Raw genomic sequence first — 19778 nt, forward strand, 5'->3', positions numbered from 1 at the left:
AATTTACTGTATACAGTTACAGTAAAAACAAAAAACGAACACAGAAGCGCTCACCTGTTGCCCTTTTATGATGTTTGCTGATCGTAAAACTGCCAGTTGTTTGCCCATGAGCCAGTGTACATATTTGAATGGCAGTGTGTTCTTTGTGAAAACAAGAGATTTTGCATTTTTGAATGAAAATTGTGCCAAATGCAGAGAATTGTGTGTAGTGTTTTGAAAAAAAACTGTGTTTTAAAACTGCAATTTGAGTGTAAAGCAGGAATTGTGCTTGTCGTTGAGCAGAATTGGTTCAGGGGGTTGGTGCATGAGTTACATGTTGTGGTCATTGTGTCTCAAGTACCAGTTTTTGTGTGTAAACAGTTGAGAAAAACTCTATTACATATAGTAGTCAGAAATACCTACTTCCTAAGTTTTTACACAATCTTTTACAAATATCAACATGGACTGTTAAAATGGCAGGCTAATATTGTTAAGTGCCAAATGAATGTCAAAGAAAACATGATAAATCCACCTGATGTAGATGTACAGCCTCGCTTCACCTGCAGGAACGAGACGCTCAGGCTTTAATGAATTTCTCTCAGAGTTCAGTGTCAGCATTTTCCAGATCTTTTGTATCTCTAAACTGCAAAGGGTTCTTGGTGAAAGCTAATGAAGCTTGAAACTACCCTTGAACGGACTCTTTTGTTCCACTGAATGAAAGCAAGTTACAAGGGCATTTGTGATTTATTTTCCATTTGATCAGAAATGCTGAGGTGACTTATATGGTGTCGTGCAGGTGAAAAATGGATTTCATTTCTCTCGCCATAGCCATCATTTTCCGTAAAATGAGAAAAATGAGACTAATAAACGTGCTGAAAGAATAAAACGATTTCTGATTTTGCAGTCAAGGATAATTGACACAGATGATGGCCATGAAAACAAAAGCAGAGGCTGAAACAGAGTCGAGATACAGTGCTCTATAATCTTGCTTAACATTCAACAAAACAAGCATTTCCATATCTGGATGTTAGAATAAGTTGATATATTTCAGTGTAGTGCAGTCATTAGTTTTGATATTTGTGATTTGCTTTGGTTATTGTGGGGGATTGAAGCACACATAGGCCTATTAAAACAATATGATTTCAATAATCGTTTGGCCTACATATCATGATACAATATGTTTTCCTTAATATTAAAATAGGAAGATCTCTGTAACCGGATTTCTGAAAAGGGGACATTTCCTTGTCCAGAGGGCAAAATAGGCTATATTGAAATCTAATTTTATTATCTATTTAAAAAATATAGATTATAAAATGAAGCGATATCTGGGACCCGGACAAGATTAGGACATTGACCCTTCGCAAATAATTATCTCAGATTAACAGGATTAAACATACTACAAAAGTGAACATTTGTTATTTTTTTATTTTTGTTTTGTTGCGCTGCCCTTCCTCGCGCTCCAGTCCAGTCGGTGGCGATAAAACGGTTGTCAACCGCCATTAAACCGAACACGAACAGGAGGCGTGGCCAGCAGAGGCGCGCTTGTGACGTCACGCGCGTAACATCCAGGATCAACTATGGCCGAGAGGTAGTGGCGACTCGCACTTTACTGGGAATATCGACCTCGGATAGCAAGTATCTGAACGATACACATCTCTCCGTCTATTGGGTTCTACTCCATCCTCCATTTACGATCTAAAAAAATAATAATACAAAAAATGCCCAATATTAAAATTTTTAGCGGGAGCTCCCACCAGGATCTGTCTCAGAAAATCGCGGACCGCCTCGGACTGGAGCTAGGGAAAGTGGTGACGAAAAAGTTTAGCAACCAAGAGACATGGTGAGCTTTTCCTGGATATGTTATCATATACGTAAGGTTGTTATATGTTATTTTTCATCATGTTGAAGTGCCGTTACTCGGGGGCTGCTGGGAACTGTAGTTCAGATTGCGACCGACAGCGGCCCACGTGGGTTTGAGAAGACTACTAGTTCCAAAATGCTTTGCGTCCGCATGCAAGGCGATGTCTATTTTCTTAAGTTTTAACGTGCATTTTGCGACTAATATTGCCATTAAAACGTATGTCGGAATGGACATCCCTATCAGTATCGTTTGAGACCTTTCAGTCATTCTATGATTGTTTTGCTTATGCTCCCCACATGATCCATTTAATCACATTTACCATGATAGTAGTCTGGTGGGTCACTTAAATGTTGTCACAAGGCCACAATTTGCATTTATTTGTGTATTATGGGATGGTTTTGGACTCCGTGTGAAATGTCCTTGGATACAGGAAACATTCACTGCTTATCGGTTTGCAATGGGGACATTGATAAAGGATGTTTTATTTCACAGCATGCCTTCCGTGTTTTTTTATACAAGTGCAATGTTTCATATGGCAATACTGTAGCTTAGGTGCAAGACGATACTTAGTGATTCAGATGGAATTTTATTTACACGTTATTCCAAGGTTACATGATGTATTATTATCACAGGTTTTTGTACATCAAAAATACAAAAGTTAATATAGCTGCAAGCAGCAGTTATCGGGGGCCAAGCTCAAAACGGCACCACGTGACATTGCTGGAAGCTTCGGAAAACCGCAACAATAAGTAATTAAAGATGTTTTTAAATTGTTTTAGTCAAAATGGTTAAAAAACACTAATTTGATTAAGTTTCTTATCACTTTTTTGACCAATAGGTGGTGCTGTTATTCAATTATTATAGGTGTGAGGTAACAATGATATAAAGGTGCTTCTCATTTCTTATTTGAGCATCCGCATTTTTTTTCTGAAAAGAAAGAAAATAAGGTTGTTGAAGTTTGGTTATTTAGGAAATTAATAAATAATAAATCAATACTCACTGTTGAAATGTTTTTGATATATGGTCTATTTAAACTGCAAAAGGTAACGCATAAATTAAAATTATTGTGGGAGGGGAATTTATACCTGTATCAGGCTATTCGGCAAAGAAGACTTTCGTATAATGCGTCGAGAACGGGTTGGTCTATCGAAAAGCCATTGATAACATTTTGCTGGCACGGTCTGAAGATGATCTGAGCCAATTTTGCTGAAAAACAGACCAACGGTCTTGTCCGAATCTGATCCTGGAGGGCCACTGTCCTGCAAAGTTTAGCTCTGATCCCAATTAAACACACCTGGACCAGCTAATCAAGGTCTTACTAGTTCGAAAAAGGAGGTTTTCAATTAATTTCAAAATGGTGGACAGAAAGTTTGCGTAAATATGGCATAATTGGTGTCGTTGTTCTTGACATGACCCAAGGAATCTATCAAAACCTGTTTCATTAAAAAAAAGCTAAATTAATCACTAGTTGTTCGCATTTTTATAAATTTCATTATAACTGTCTCGAAACTTTGAGCACATTCAGGGCATGTTCCCGATGAAACATACTGAGTTTTGTAATAGCCTATAGCAGGGGTGCTTTGCTAACTTTGACCTGTTCCTAATGTCCTTAATGTTGTGCAGTGTGGAGATTGGAGAGAGTGTCCGCGGGGAAGATGTCTACATTGTCCAGAGTGGATGTGGAGAGATAAATGATAACTTAATGGAGCTATTGATTATGATCAACGCCTGCAAAATCGCATCGGCCTGCCGTGTCACAGCGGTCATCCCGTGCTTCCCATACGCCCGGCAGGATAAAAAGGATAAGGTGAGGTTAAATTGATATGAAATCTGTGCCATTGCCAGTGTGTGGACATTTGTTTGAACATTTGCTTGCAGAATGTTTTGAACTTTGTTGAAATGTGAGTTGCATAATAAATCACTCGTTGCCCAGTCAATTCATAAAGTGATGTTTGTTTTCTGCAGAGTCGGGCACCAATTTCGGCAAAGTTGGTCGCTAATATGCTGTCCGTGTCTGGTGCCGACCACATCATAACCATGGATCTGCATGCGTCTCAGATACAGGTGGGGGCTTTACGGCACTGAAAACTTTGTGATAATTTGCTTATTATTATAGTAAGCGTGACCTATTTTGATGGTCCACTTCAGATAATTTACTAAGTATAAGAAACTTTGCAACTACACATCAACTAACTCTCCTTAGATTATAAGTAGACTCCTAGGTTTAGGGGTGTGTAATATATATCGTCTACGATAATATCATGATTGTTGTTGACGATGTGCGATCTGACATCGAGTATGCCCCTCACTTTTCAGAAACACACGTAGAGTGCGCGCACATACACTACGTGAGGTTACACACTAGTTGGTTGAAGTTCACACTCACTGCATGATTTATTCCATTAAAATGCCACAGATATTCAAGATGAGGCAAAAATACAAATTTTTTTCTCTCTTTAGATATCAGCATATAAAACAGTTCAATAAACAAGAAGTTAATATGATGTGACTTATATTTTTGACACAATATTGCCTGTGTTTGTTCAATTTCGCCAATGAAAATAGCTCCAACAAAATCCACTGGACTGTTTTGCATCTCTTAGCAACACAGTGTTTTATTACTGAAACAATCAACTAATAATTTGAATGAATGATTAATTTATTAAGGCGGAGGCTGTGTTCGAAATGGCATACTATCATACTCAGCCAGTTGTTGACACATTTACTATTTTCTACATGGTGAATGGCACATAGTGCACGAAAAAGAGGATGAGTTGTATTTCTTAATTTAATAATAATAGATTTTATTTATAATGCACTTTTCATTCCGAAGAATCTCAAAGTGCAACAAGGGGGGGGGGGGTAACACAAAAAATGAATAACAAGTAAAAATATAGAATACTACAAACAATCAACCAACACAGAAAACAGAACAGAAACAGAGCTGATGGTGAACAGAAACAGAGCTGATGGTGAACAGAAACAGAGCTGATGGTGAACAGAAACAGAGCTGATGGTGGACAGAAACAGAGCTGATGGTGAACGGAAACAGAGCTGATGGTGAACAGAAACAGAGCTGATGGTGAACAGAAACAGAGCTGATGGTGAACAGAAACAGAGCTGATGGTGGACAGAAACAGAGCTGATGGTGGACAGAAACAGTGCTGATGGTGGACAGAAACAGAGCTGATGGTGGACAGAAACAGAGCTGATGGTGGACAGAAACAGAGCTGATGGTGGACAGAAACAGTGCTGATGGTGGACAGAAACAGTGCTGATGGTGGACAGAAACAGTGCTGATGGTGGACAGAAACAGAGCTGATGGTGGACAGAAACAGAGCTGATGGTGAACAGAAACAGAGCTGATGGTGAACAGAAACAGAGCTGATGGTGAACAGAAACAGAGCTGATGGTGAACAGAAAACAGAGCTGATGGTGGACAGAAACAGAGCTGATGGTGAACAGAAAACAGAGCTGATGGTGAACAGAAACAGAGCTGATGGTGAACAGAAACAGAGCTGATGGTGGACAGAAACAGAGCTGATGGTGAACAGAAACAGAGCTGATGGTGGACAGAAAACAGAGCTGATGGTGAACAGAAAACAGAGCTGATGGTGAACAGAAACAGAGCTGATGGTGAACAGAAACAGAGCTGATGGTGAACAGAAACAGAGCTGATGGTGAACAGAAAACAGCTGATGGTGGACAGAAACAGAGCTGATGGTGGACAGAAACAGAGCTGATGGTGGACAGAAACAGAGCTGATGGTGGACAGAAAACAGAGCTGATGGTGGACAGAAACAGAGCTGATGGTGAACAGAAACAGAGCTGATGGTGGACAGAAACAGAGCTGATGGTGGACAGAAACAGAGCTGATGGTGGACAGAAAACAGAGCTGATGGTGAACAGAAAACAGAGCTGATGGTGGACAGAAAACAGAGCTGATGGTGGACAGAAACAGAGCTGATGGTGAACAGAAACAGAGCTGATGGTGAACAGAAACAGAGCTGATGGTGGACAGAAACAGAGCTGATGGTGGACAGAAAACAGAGCTGATGGTGAACAGAAAACAGAGCTGATGGTGGACAGAAAACAGAGCTGATGGTGGACAGAAACAGAGCTGATGGTGAACAGAAACAGAGCTGATGGTGGACAGAAACAGAGCTGATGGTGGACAGAAACAGAGCTGATGGTGGACAGAAAACAGAGCTGATGGTGGACAGAAACAGAGCTGATGGTGGACAGAAAACAGAGCTGATGGTGAACAGAAAACAGAGCTGATGGTGAACAGAAACAGAGCTGATGGTGAACAGAAACAAAGCTGATGGTGAACAGAAACAGTGCTGATGGTGAACAGAAACAGTGCTGATGGTGAACAGAAACAGAGCTGATGGTGGACAGAAACAGAGCTGATGGTGGACAGAAACAGAGCTGATGGTGGACAGAAACAGAGCTGATGGTGAACAGAAACAGAGCTGATGGTGGACAGAAACAGTGCTAATTTGCATGGAAGTGTGGCAGCAGGTGTCAGGACACGTGTGCAGAGCTCTGCTTCCACCGTTCACTAAACATGGGAAGTAGAAGAGTTAAATATATACGCACAGCGCATGATAAAGAAAGCAATAGAAATATGCGCGCATGAGAAGAAAAAGCGCAGCGCGGGACGTGCTCGCGCTACCGGACTCTGAACTGAAGCGCGCACCCACACACACACCTTTCAGACAACATGCGGTCGCGATTCAGTTATTATTTGGGTTTGAATGGTCAAACATATGTTAAAATGCACGGTCTGGCGAGTATTCAGGTAAACACAGTCGGATATGTCTTTAGTGAGCGTGTACAGCTGAGGTAATGAGAGCCGTGCAGGTCTTAAGCCAGACCTACTATTCTGTGTGATTTAATGTTAATCAAACACCAATTAAAAATAGAAAACCACCACGTTTGGCTAAATAACTCAAATATATTTATCAAGAATCAGTATAGTTAAATTATAGAATGGAGACTGGTAGTTTTATATTTGATTATTTAATTTCTTTCTTGACTTGCTACTGTTAAAGAGACCTAATGTAGCTGAAAAATAAAGCACTGTTTTTGTCATATTGTTTGTAATTTGCATTTTTGCTTTTTCAACAAACAAAAAAAAATACAATTTAAAATCTATATTATAATTATAAAATTACACTTAAAAATATATTAAATTACTCCTATCATGAAGTAAGATTTTGGTCATCCCAACCTGTTGAGAAGTGAAGGGTTAGTGAATGATAACCGGACTGATAATGTGATCTCTGTAAGGATGTTCACAATGGCATGTAGTTATTATAGCAATAAAATGAGGGAATGGGCACAAACCAGGGCAGGAACATGCTGGCCAAGTGAATTGTTAGTTAAAAAAATAAAACAATGATTAATAAGTTCTGTTGTCATATTATTCATATTATCTGTTTGTTTGTTTTTTTACCGTGGTATTGATTTAGCATCGGTATCGAGGTATTTTGATTTGGTATCGTATCGAAGTCTAAATTTTGGTATCGTGACAACACTAGAGCGGATAGAGTCGGCGCAGACCAGAAAACGTACCGGACCATTTGAATTCTGCACATAATGCTGTATTTTAAAGGGATATGGAGGACATTATGATGGGAAACAGTTCGAAATTAGGATGAAACTCTGGCTTTACCAATCTCAATGGCTCTGGCCAAGCTGTGATATAACCTAAACGCTATTGGCTGTTTTTAAAAAATAAAGGGGAGGAGCTGATCAAAATGTCACACCCTGTCTTCAATTTTGAGTTGCATTTCAGCAACGGATAAATTGAAATCCAGCCCTTGCATGCGCTCTGCTACTAGACACATTTATGAAGATGAGGAAAAAGCTGCTGTTCATCCATTTTGGCTGAACTTTCAGTGTTGTTACGGAAAGGGTGAACCTGGGGAAGAAATTCAGGGTAGGATGAGAAACAAAAAAAGGAGAGATGTATCAGAGCCAGGTCATTTGCGAGACCTGTCAAACTTTCACTGTGGCGAAACCGAGAATTAAGGGCCGTTCACACAGAATAGATTTTTGTGGTTAAAAACACGAGACGCTGGTCTAGAGATGCGTCTTTTGCTATAAGCACCTCGTAGAGCGGTGTCATGTGCAGGATGTTGCAAAAGAAACGAAAAAGATTCTTCCAAACTATGGATACAAAAATGTACAGGCATTTGCAAACGGCACAACATGTGAAAAAGGCATAAAGAAATAACCAATGTCAAAATATAAATCATGCAAAGATATTGTACCTTCAAATATTGGCAATAAAGCCAGCTTTCAATTTTAAGGAAATGTAAAGGAAATCTTGTTTCAAAACCATGATTAAAAGCGAAATCGCAATATTGATAAAATTGTGAATACATTTAGGGCGCACATGGGACTAAAATCAAGTGCACCTCAAGCCTGGTTTTAGACACCATGCTGATGCGATCTTTGTGAAAATACCTGTATATATTTTTTTATTCAGTAAGCACATGATGAGCAGAATGCGTGAATTAAAAGATGTGGGAATCGTGCTTAAAGATCTCTACATTTTGTCTCCTCCTTTTTAGGGTTTTTTTGACATTCCAGTGGACAATTTATATGCGGAGCCGGCCGTTTTGAAATGGATTAAGGAAAATATCCCAGAATGGAAGAACTGCACTATTGTGTCACCTGATGCTGGAGGAGCCAAAAGGTCTGTCGGCCGTCTGCTTTACGTGCTGTTTCGTGATGCTCTTAGCATGTGTAACTGCTGAATGAGCTGTTTTTTTCCATTGACAGGGTGACCTCCATTGCAGACAGGCTAAATGTTGACTTTGCCCTTATTCACAAAGAAAGGAAAAAGGCAAACGAGGTGGATCGCATGGTTCTGGTTGGAGATGTGAAAGACCGGGTGGCCATATTGGTTGATGATATGGCAGACACCTGCGGTACTGTCTGCCATGCTGCCGACAAGTAAGAAACTAGTACAAATAATAATAAAACATGATATTTGTATAGCAGATGCTGTTCAGAATGTGTCACAGGTCAGGACTTAAGATAAAAAACTATTATGTGAACATGTAAATAAGAAATGAGGAGAAAAATAACATGGCAATTGCCAATGTTTCTAGTATTTATTGCATCTTTTAGTTGTTTTGTTCTTGTGTAATGAATTTTTTTTCTGTATTTAGATTAATATCGGCGGGTGCAGTCAAAGTCTATGCCATCCTGACCCATGGTATCTTCTCTGGACCGGCCATCTCACGCATCAACAACGCTTGTTTTGAGGCTGTAGTCGTGACCAATACCATTCCTCAGGAGGAGAAGATGAAACATTGCCCCAAAATACAGGTTTGTCATGTCAGAAGTGTTTGATTCAGGTCAAAACATGGAATTCATCTGTGTTTCTTTGTTTTGCTATTTCAAAATGGATAGTCACAAAAAAAAGTAAAAAGTCCCCCATAGTGGACTATGAATGGTATAGGGTGTGATTTGGCACACAGCCTGGGTGTATAGTGAAACTAAAGTGCTGTGGTGAGTATTTGAGCGAACAAGTGGTTTAAAGTAGCCTGGATGCCAGCCGAACTCAGCCCCGCCCACAACATTTGAGCTCGGGCAGTTCGGTCTGGACTCGATCCATAGAGGAGTGATTATGCAGAAATCATCAGGGCGGGCTTTAGACGAAGATGGACAGATGATCAAAAGTAACGTAATCATCACGTCATCAAATTGCTTGGATTGAATTTGTTCAAATCCTAAACAGAGAACTTGTTCGTATATGCATTCACCTTCACTGTTTCTCTCTGAAATGATGATCATGTTGGGTAAGTGCTCTGTGTATTATTTAAGCTGCCCTAGAATGATTTGAAACTGTTAAATTGTTCTCTGATATCTACATAGAGGGTATGTGGCTTATTTAAGGGCAAAAATTGCCCAGATACTGTTTTACAGCTTAATTTACAACCCTATAAATTGTCCCTAGGATGTAATTCTCTGTTTTTACCTTATTTGGAAGAGTCATGAATATTAATGTTGAGCTCTGCTCTGATTGGCTTATTTCAGCCGCTCAGCTGTTCAGCTCGTGAGTCCTGACCTTCCTGACAGAACACACAGACAGACTAAATGACACTTTAAGCAAAACATTTCAAATGGAGATTGATTAAATGCAGCTTACTTGTTTATTGGTGTTTTCAGATCATCCACACGAGAGAGAGCTCGCGTGCTTGCGGCTGCCAGATTTCAGTAATTAAATCCCCCAAACAGTTTTTTTTGTGAAAACAACCCCAATGCTATCTAGTGTTTTTTCCTAAACATTTCCAATCTGGCAACCATACGCACGCGAGCTCTCTCTCGTGCGCGGACTATCTGAAAACACCAATAAACAAGTAAGCTGCATTTAAGAAATCTCCATTTGGATGGTCTGCTTGGTGTCATTCAGTCTAACTTTTAGACTTGTCTTTTTTCGTCAGCGATATTGCATGTTTATATAACGTTAGTCACAATGTAGGCTAAGGCTACGCAGTGACTGTGATGGAGCCTAATCTGAAAAACATCATAGGAAACACCATACTTCAGTTCTCAAAAATATAAATATATAACTTTACAAAATGAATAGCCTTGTCAAATGACTATCGTTTTAACTTATATGGTGGAAAGGTAACGTTTGCTAGAAGGATCGAGTGAACGATCTAAGCAAAGTATCTACGGTTGTATTTTGTAATACAAAATAATATTACCCTTTGCCATTAGACACACTATTTAGTTCGGTATGGTACTTGGAGTTTCCTATTGTTACTGTACTAGCATCTTGCGTTATCTAGACAATGCGGTCTCTCTAAGAAACTTCAATCAGAAATTGTTTAAACAGTCAATAAGTGGATAAATCGCTACTTACTGCTTGCAGGAATACAGTTGCCACTTTCTTCAGTTTAAGACACTGAGCGAAGCTGGCTTGAAATGGGCCAAACAAACGAACGATCTTGAATTAAATTGTCATGGTATCGGATTATAAACATCAACCATGACTGTTGACATTTTTTATTTGTGGGAAGAGTAGAAAAGTCTCCTGCACAGTGGAGCAGCTTGACAATGCACATGTTTGGACAGATGCAAATGTTTTCCTAAAATCTATTTTGGCAAGGTTGCCTGCTAAAATGTGCATTCCTGGGTCTATTTATCACATAATTGAGGTCGCTACAACCCTCGGGAAAACCGCAGACTTGGCAACACAGTGCAGTTGAGCTCTGTTGACATTTGACAACTAACGATATGCGTCTATCCGTTGCTCTGATTGGTTGTAGGTCTATCCAATTGATGTCTTTCCTGGTTCGGTTGGAACACGCTCCATAATCACAGCCCAATGGAGCAGTTTCAGACTCATATTCTGACTACAGTTGAGAATGACCACGTCAGGCTAGGTTTAAAGCAGAATCAAATCAGATGTGCCTTATACTCCGGTGCACCTTTAGCCCTGTTGTACCCTATAAAACACACAAAATGTCTTACATTTACATTTAGCAGACGCTTTTATCCAAAGCGACTTACAACTCAGGAGAACAGGAAGCGATCCGTCAAGAAGAGGCAATGAAACACAAAAAGTGCCCTAAATACCAAGATTTGTACACTACTCAAAGTAGCAAAGACCAGAAAAGGGAAGAAGAAAGGAGAATTAGAGGGGGAAAGTGTTTTTTTTTAAATTTCTTTATGTAAGATGAAGTGCTCGTGGAAGAGATGAGTTTTTACCTGTCTTTTGAATGAAGCGAGTGATTCTGTCGTGCGTATGGAGGACGGAAGATCGTTCCACCAACCAGGAACAGTGAAAGAAAAAGTTCTGGAGAGGGATTTCATGCCTCTCTGTGATGGTACCACAATCCTTCGTTTATTAGCTGAGCGAAGGCTTCTGGTGGGGGTGTAGACTCGTAGGAGTGAGTCGAAGTATGCGGGTGCTGCGCTTGTGGAAGATCCATAAACAAGAGTCAGAGCTTTGAATTTGATCCGGGCAGCGAGTGGTAGCCAATGCAGAGAGATGAATAGAGGTGTGACATGAGCCCTTTTGGGCGCATTGAATACAAGACGTGCCGCAGCGTTCTGGGTCATTTGCAGCGGTTTGATTGCACAAGATGGAAGTCCAGCCAGAAGCGCATTGCAATAGTCAAGTCTAGAAATGACCAGGGCTTGGACAAGAAGCTGTGTTGCATGCTCCGTAAGGAACGGTCTGATTTTCCTGATGTTGTGCAATGCAAACCTGCATGACCGAGCCGTCTTTGAAGGACAGCTGTTCATCAAAGATTACTCCAAAGATTTCTGACCGACCCTGAAGGAGTAATTAAAGATGAACCTAGCTGGATGTAAAATCGTGTTGTCTTGCGTTCTTCTCAGAACTCACATCACACAGATGTTCTTTCATTAACATGCTACCAAACGTCTGTAACAGATATATGACAAGTGTATTTCTCACTGATCTCCGCAGGTCATCGACATTTCCATGATCCTCGCCGAGGCCATCCGCAGGACCCACAACGGCGAATCCGTCTCCTATCTCTTCAGTCATGTTCCTTTGTAACATCATCTCCACGAACACCTTCATCTCACCCAAAGAGATCCGAGACTTCACCAGTTCTTTCCTCAAAGTTAAATATGGGATGTTTAAGTTCTGTTTTACCTACAAATTGCTGTTACAATCCGTGACTGTGAAAGTTAGACGTTAGGTTACTCGAGACGAGAGCTTTTCACAGCCTCTTTTATTTATTTGCATTCGTTTCTGTGCTTTAAGAGTAAAGTCACATCATGAATAAGTGGTCGAGAGAAGACTCGAATGGCCTTCTTGAAATGGACACGGTTTATTTTGAAAGCCGTTTTTTTAGCTTAACGGTAGAGTCTTAAACAATTGGCTGTTTTATTTCATTTTCCTAATTTTGTTTTGCAAGGATGTTTTTAATAACTCTTTATATGAACCTTTCTATGAATTAAAAAAATGTTTTGGTTACATTATGCCATCCTGGTTCCCCTCAGATTTCCAGCTGTCTGTTGACTTCTTTGACATCTTTAATTTTTTATCCTAATATTTAGAATACTATGCTTTTTAAGTAAGTATTGTGGTGATGTTGCTGTGCGGCATTTTTACATCAGATCACTAATTATTGATGCGTTCTGCTGAGAAGACATCGATTTAAAGGTGCAGTGTGTAGTATTTGAGGATCTACTAACAGAAATGCAACCTAATATACCGGTACATAACTGTTTTCAGCGGTGTATAAAGACCTTACATAATGTACCGTTATCTTTGTATTACCTTAGAATAAGCTGTTTCTATCTACTCACACCGCGGGTCTCCCTTACCTTGAAGTCGCCATTTTGTACAGTCATGTTTCTACAGTAGCCCTAAAAGGACAAACTTCTCTACATGGTACTAGCTAATCTGCTGTCCCAGATGACATTTTTGTCCTGTTTCGGCCACCGTAGAATTAAAAATATTTATTGTAATTATAGAAGTACATTTAAAAAGATATTAAATTACTCGTATCATGATTTAAGATTTGGGTCATCCCAACCTGTTCAGTAAACATAAACATTTTGTATTTAATTTGGTTCTATCTAAATAGTTTTTGTTGTTTTTAATGGAGGCAAAAGAAAATGTATATATTTTTTATATTTAAAAGCAATTGCAAACATATTGAGATATATATCGGATATTGTAAAAATAGTGACGATATCGAGATAATTGTTTTTGCCTCTACATTTAGATATACATTTTTTTAGCTTCTCTTTGCGTTTTGAAAGAGAGGGGTGAGCTGTGGGCGGTTGCTTTTCACAACCTCACCCTTTTAGATGGCGCTAAAGTGTGCATACTGCACCTTTAAATAATAAAATGCAAAAAATGAAGATTTTTTTGGTCCTTTTTAGGTGTTAAAATTAAAATTACATAAGATATTCCTCTCATTTTATGGGGAAAAAAGTCCAAAGAAAGCGAGTTTTTGCTTAAAATATGCTAAATTATCTGCCAATGGGGTAAGGTAAATCGTTTTTCTGTTTGGGACAAACAAGATTTCAAACACAAATAATTGTTTTCTTACCCCATTGGCAGAGTATTGTGCTTGATTTAAGTAAAAACTCGCTTAATTTGGACTTTTTTCCCCATAAAATGAGAGGGATATCTTATGTAATTTTACTTATCTAGGAAAAGCATCTTGATTTTAAGAATCTGTAGAGATTTGGTCTGGAATCAAGACAATACTAAAAAAGAGGCTATTTTTTTTATTTTATTTTTATTTTTTTTGCGCGGTGTATGCAAGCAAACATTGCATTTTGCTAATCTGTTTAATTAATTTGTTATGAAACGGAGAATGTATAGATTACAGGAAGTTAAAACGAAACCATTAAACAAAGAAAGATGGTGAGCGAGGTTTAACGTACATGAGCCAGTGTACCGTTATGTTGTCATATGGAGCTGTGTAGGATGGCGCGAATAATTTAACTAAAATATAGATTATTAAAACAGCGCGGCAGTTATATCGGAGCTGTCATTTATCAAATTATTATTATTATTATTGTTATTTGAGTTAGTCACAATAACATTTCAAACGCGACAGGAAGCATGACTTCATGCAAACGTCACGCTCGAGCTCGCGTCTTATCATAGGACGTCTGTACAGATGACCTTCTATCTATATCATATTGCAGATTTTAATAGTGCTTTCTTTTCTTTTTTTATTTCCTTCGAGTGTCTTAGAATAGTGCTAGTCTTAAAGGATTGGCTTACATTCGCCCAAAACTGAAAGCCTAAGATTTGAGGTAGCAATTTTGCTTTTTCCACTCTCGTTTCAATTTTCTTTAATGAGGGTATTTGTCCTTTATTTTTGGTTCCTTTTTGTTTCAGTTTCATTTTACCCGAAGGTCTTCTATTTATTATAAACACCACGCGACACACCAGTATTGAAGAGGAATATCACAGGTTTTGTGTATAATTTTACAGGAAACATTTGCAGAGACCTTTCCAAAGGTAAGTCTAAATGTGAGGACAGGGCTGTTAGAGGGTTCAGTCCATTGATCAGGGTGGGGTTAATATTACTTTCGGTTATTAATGGGCTACTGTCTGGAATAAAAGCTAGTGCACATTTACAGTTCCCGTTAGCAATTCCTCATTTGTGAGGCTCTGGATAAATGGGTTAGGGCTACACCCACTCTGAACATAAAGATATATTTCTGTTTCTTAATCTTTAGCCTACAATTAATGGGAAGACAACAACATTTAAAATGTTTATAGCAATGCATTCAGCCTGGCATTGATTATATTCATCTGCACAATAAGCTACAGTGAATATGTATTTTGTTTACACGAGTCTTATCTAATCTATTGAACCTTTTACACTGATTTTACAGTTTTTCTCAGTCGCTTTGGTACATTTCTCGAATCAAACTCACAATTTGCAAAACAGTAAGTGCATTTCTCAAAACAATTTGTACAAATAGAAAAACACCATGGATAACCTGCAAAAGCCACTCTTACTAAAAATCCTTAGTTTATCTCTCAAAAGTAAATATCTGTGTCAATGAACATGTCAGTGCCATCAGAATGACAAGTCCTTGTGTCATTGTGTACGGATAAGACAGTCAAATTGTTTAGTCATGTTGTCAATATAACAGTTTACTCTGGAGGGATGTTCTGATGGAAACTACGGCTAAAGAAATGAAAAGACAGCACTGAATAGCACACACACACACACACACACAAAAAAAAACCTAAAGAAATCTGAACATAGGAAAAACTGTGCATGCGGTGCTGTAGAATATATATATATATATATATATATATATATATATATATATATATATATATATATATATATATATATATATATATATATATATATATATACATACATACACACACACACACACACACACCTGCTAGTTGATGTTTCATGAGAAGCACCTTCGTTAGAGCAAGTCACGATTCACCTGGGAGCAATTGACCAATTCAGGACGGATTTAGAAAAAAAGTCTAATGAAAATATAGAAAGTATAGAAATATGCTTGACATATTATGATACCTTGTTGAACCATTTTGCATGTAAAGACGTATGCTATGAGCTTGTGCCTAAATGTTGTGGGGGGTGAGACTATTCAACAGACACCCAATATAATACATTTTGATCAACATGACATAAGCAACTGATAATGTAGGAAACAACAGAGAATTGTACATAACCATTTGCATGGATGTACCAAAGCATTTGCAACTTGTTCAAAGAAATGAAAAAACTGCTTTTGTGATGTGCACAAGTGAAACAATGATGTGAGAATTGAACAGGTAGTTTTGAGAACTTCAATTCTGATCTGAGAAATGTACCAAAGCGACTGAGAAAAACTGTAATCAAAGAGACCTGAGAGTTTTTCTTATGATGTGGCTCACTCTAGTGGACAACAGTAGTATTATGGCCTTCATCAGATCATAGAAATTCATTGAACTAAGCGCTTTTCTTCTTATTAGATTGACTCGTTTTCATAGCTAGAAGAGAAGTTTGGATGTGGTGTCCACAAGAGGTGAGCTACACATAACAAATAGCCTATAGCGCAGTTTACTGTATCAAAATTATTTGGATCTAAAGTTAATGTGTGCAAATATTGGTGAAGGTCTGACAAACCAAAACGCAAATCGCCTTTAGTGGTTTAGTGTTGGATGGAGGTGTAGCCTATCTGTGTGCATGTGACCGTTCTGCCAAGCTTGGGGTCCCAAATGAAACCCTCAGCCCTCACAATCTTCCTCTGAGTGCATACTTGTATGATGTAACACCACTTGAAAGGGTTAGTTCACCCAAAAAAGAAATGTATGACCCTAATGTCGTTCCACACCCGTAAGACCTCCGTTCATCTTCACACACAGTTTAAGATATTTTATATTTAGTCAGAGAGCGGATGCAAGTGTATGCACACTAAACTGTCCATGTCCAGAAAGGGAATAAAAATATCATCAAAGTAGTCCATATGAGACATCAGTGGGTTAATTAGAGTCTCTTGAGGCATCAAAAATACATTTTGGTCCAAAAATAACAACCAAGGTCTTGGTTTGGAACAACATGAGGGTATGAAAGTTTTCATTTTGGGGGGAACTATCCCTTTCATTTTAATCTACAGAGTCTGGAGATAAATTGTGAATTTCAAAATCAGATCATTTATGATAAATGGCGATTTACAGAAATTGATGAATTGTATAAAATGACGTGACCGCCTACCTTCATTGTGTACTTGAATGTATGTCAGTGTGGCTTTGTGTTCGCAAAAAAAATATTTCCTAATGTAATGCAGTTTAACGTATTAATGCAGTTTGACTTACCCCAGCAGTTCCGGAGATGGGAAGCAATTCGGATCACAGCCAGGAAGACATCCTCAAATCTGCGGACTCTACGGCCTGGTTTCGCAGCTACTTGCACGGAGGGACTTCTAGCCTAATTTCCACCTTGACCACCATAATTACATTCCCTTTGTACAAGACCGTCTTTCGCCAGCAGCTGCACAACACGTTAGTGCGACAAGCGGTGGCCCAGTTATTAAAGGAGGGTCCCGTGAAACTATACCGTGGAGTCGCACCACCTTTGCTAATGAGGTCCCTAAATGGCACACTTCTGTTCGGCCTCCAGGACACTTTCCTACAGCAGCTATCCCTCTGCTCTTTGGATCCTCTTCCCAGGAACGCCATCCCTGCCCTGGCCGGATTCGGTGCAGGTTTGGTGGAGGCCTTGCTCTTTACCCCATTTGAGCGTGTGCAGAACGTCTTGCAAAACAGCAGAAACGACAATCGCCTTCCTACCTTAAGAAGCATATTGCTCAAACTAGCTTCGAGGCCTTTAGCATCAGGGTACTACACAGCCTTTCTGCCTATACTCGTCCGTAATGCCTTAGGGAGCAGCCTGTATTTTGGCCTGAAGGACCCCATGTCTAAGAATCTCAGGGCTTATGGCTGTTCTCCGGTTGTAGCTTCTTTCATGGCTGGGGTCTTTAACTCAATGGTGATCAGTCTACCGCTCTACCCTCTTTCTGTTTTGGTGGCCAACATGCAGGCTCAAGTAGAGGGAGGAGATAGAGGAGTAAAAACCAGCTGGCAGCGGCTTTGGGCGGCCCGTCAGCACAGATTGGTTTTTCTGTACCGTGGAGGATTCTTGGTCATTTTGCGCTCCTGCGTAACTTGGGGAATCACTACAGCCATATATGACCAGCTGGAGAGACACTCGAGATGACAGTCCACAAGCCCAGAGCAACTCAGGTTAATAATCAATGCTGCCAAGTCTGCTGAAGTATTCATCGATGCACAGATATGAATCTGCACTGTATCGTATATAATGAAAGCTTGTGAAATAGTTCTGTTCTATTAAAGATGTAACAACGACCCATTTAAGGGAAAGTGACGGTTTTAGTCCACTTGAAATGACCAAAGCATTACTCTCATTATTGTGTACTTGAATATACCTCAGATGCTGTTTGTCCTGCAAGAGCATGTGGAACTGTTTTTAATGAACATGGTATTTTATTGGAAGATATGTGGGAAAATGTTCCCCTCTGTTTATGTTGCTCAAAAATAAAATGTTTGTCCGTGGTTATTTCTGTCGTAATTTAGCACTGATCCCATATGGGATACTCGCACTCTAAAAAATGCTGAGTTAAAAAAAATCCATGTTGGGTCGAATACGGACAAACCCATAGCCTGACAAGTCTGGAAACTCACCATTGACAGCTCAATCCGAGGGGCGGATAAACGGTTGTCTTTCAAACTCCCTCTGCACGCGATAGGATAGCGCTACAACCAACCAGAGCAACGAAGGTGAAGCAGAGCTTGTTGAGCAACGTGAAGCGAGCTAGTACTAGTACTTTCGCCGTATCGGTACGGTAAAACTCAGAACACATCTTCCCTTTTTAAGAATGACTTCAGTGCCGTTCTTTGTCCTCAAAGAAAAGCTCAACTCCACATCTTCCAAATACCGCCGTTCGCCAGCTTCTTTGTTTACAAGAAGCACGCAGAACCTCTGCAACTCTGCCGTTATTATGCTAAGCCCCGCCCACCGACTCTATACACGATGTGATTGGCCTGACCAGAGTTTGGTTTTTCCAGCTAGCAAGTCGGAGAGTTGGTTGCAAATTAGATTTGCTGCCGCTAGGGTGTGCCTAGATTTCTACGCTAGACAAACCCAACAATTGGATTGCTTTAAGCAAACATTTATCCTAACCGCTGGGTTAAAACAACCCAATTGCTAAGTGTGTCCATTTTCAACTCAACGTGGGTTTTTAACCCAGCATTGTTCCAAACAAATTCCTTTCTTCTGCTGAACACAAAAGATTATTTTGAAGAATATGGGCAACCTTACCAAACAGTTGATGGGACCCATTGACTTCCACAGTGTGGAGAAAGAAAAGTTGGACCAGTGAGTAAATGATGAAAGAATTATAATTTATGGGTGAATATCCTCTTTAAGAGAAACTGAAAGTAGTTTATCCACGTTTTCAGATTTCAGTCTAGGCTATCTAGTGTGCTCTTTATTGATTCGATTTTAATTAAAAGAGCATTCTTGTTTGTTCCCCTTAGAATTAGAAATTAGGAACTTGTATTTTGCCTCAGCACCTGAAGGTGCTAATCGCCACAAGATGGCGGTGCTGGTGTGTTCACTGCCTCATTCTCTAGGTCAGGGGTTTTCAAACTGGGGTCCGGGGACTCCCAGGGGTCCTCCAGAAGGTTCTAAGGGGTCCCCAGAAAAGAGAAAGTAAAAATGGACAAAGACTACCAAACATTATAACTGTTTCATTTCTAAATGTTTCTCTCCTTTCTTGCCATATACATACTTTCCAGAATCTTTCTGGTGAGTTTTTCTCACTATAGTCCCCTTTATCTCTCTCACTGGGGTTATAAGTGCAGGACGTAAGCTGCTTTGTGAAAGTTTCTTATACAAATCATTTT

At 39.5% G+C, this 19778-nt stretch overlaps 2 protein-coding genes across 3 annotated transcripts; both read left to right on the forward strand.

Annotated features, from left to right (window-relative positions):
- The first annotated feature begins 1513 nt into the window (after nucleotides 1–1513).
- Nucleotides 1514–12848, forward strand: prps1b (phosphoribosyl pyrophosphate synthetase 1B). The gene is made up of 7 exons (XM_067456872.1): nucleotides 1514–1819; nucleotides 3464–3647; nucleotides 3806–3904; nucleotides 8425–8549; nucleotides 8636–8809; nucleotides 9028–9187; nucleotides 12306–12848. Exons 1-7 carry the CDS (start codon nucleotides 1698–1700, stop codon nucleotides 12396–12398), a joined length of 957 nt encoding a protein of 318 aa, XP_067312973.1. The 5' UTR covers nucleotides 1514–1697; the 3' UTR covers nucleotides 12399–12848.
- Nucleotides 12849–14105: 1257 nt separating this feature from the next.
- Nucleotides 14106–18419, forward strand: LOC137092582 (solute carrier family 25 member 53-like). 2 transcript variants are annotated; one of them, XM_067456874.1, is made up of 2 exons: nucleotides 14106–14834; nucleotides 17174–18419. In XM_067456874.1, exon 2 carries the CDS (start codon nucleotides 17185–17187, stop codon nucleotides 18067–18069), a length of 885 nt encoding a protein of 294 aa, XP_067312975.1. In that variant the 5' UTR covers nucleotides 14106–14834; nucleotides 17174–17184; the 3' UTR covers nucleotides 18070–18419. The 2 variants fall into 2 exon arrangements, with proteins under 2 accessions (XP_067312975.1, XP_067312974.1); XM_067456873.1 differs by having other exon boundaries at nucleotides 14107–14834; nucleotides 17177–18419.
- The last annotated feature ends 1359 nt before the right edge of the window (nucleotides 18420–19778 follow it).

The sequence above is a fragment of the Pseudorasbora parva genome, chromosome 11, assembly GCF_024679245.1.
Source record: "Pseudorasbora parva isolate DD20220531a chromosome 11, ASM2467924v1, whole genome shotgun sequence".
NCBI lineage: Eukaryota > Metazoa > Chordata > Actinopteri > Cypriniformes > Gobionidae > Pseudorasbora > Pseudorasbora parva.

What these genes read in the sequence shown, in the direction of transcription:
- LOC137092582 (XM_067456874.1), top strand. Translation starts at nt 17,185, where the DNA reads ATGGGAAGCAATTCGGATCACAGCCAGGAAGACATCCTCAAATCTGCG.
- prps1b (XM_067456872.1), top strand. Translation starts at nt 1,698, where the DNA reads ATGCCCAATATTAAAATTTTTAGCGGGAGCTCCCACCAGGATCTGTCT. An exon ending in GATGCTGGAGGAGCCAAAAG is followed by an intron (nt 8,550 to 8,635) that starts GTCTGTCGGCCG and finishes TTCCATTGACAG; the next exon opens with GGTGACCTCCATTGCAGACA. An exon ending in AACATTGCCCCAAAATACAG is followed by an intron (nt 9,188 to 12,305) that starts GTTTGTCATGTC and finishes TGATCTCCGCAG; the next exon opens with GTCATCGACATTTCCATGAT.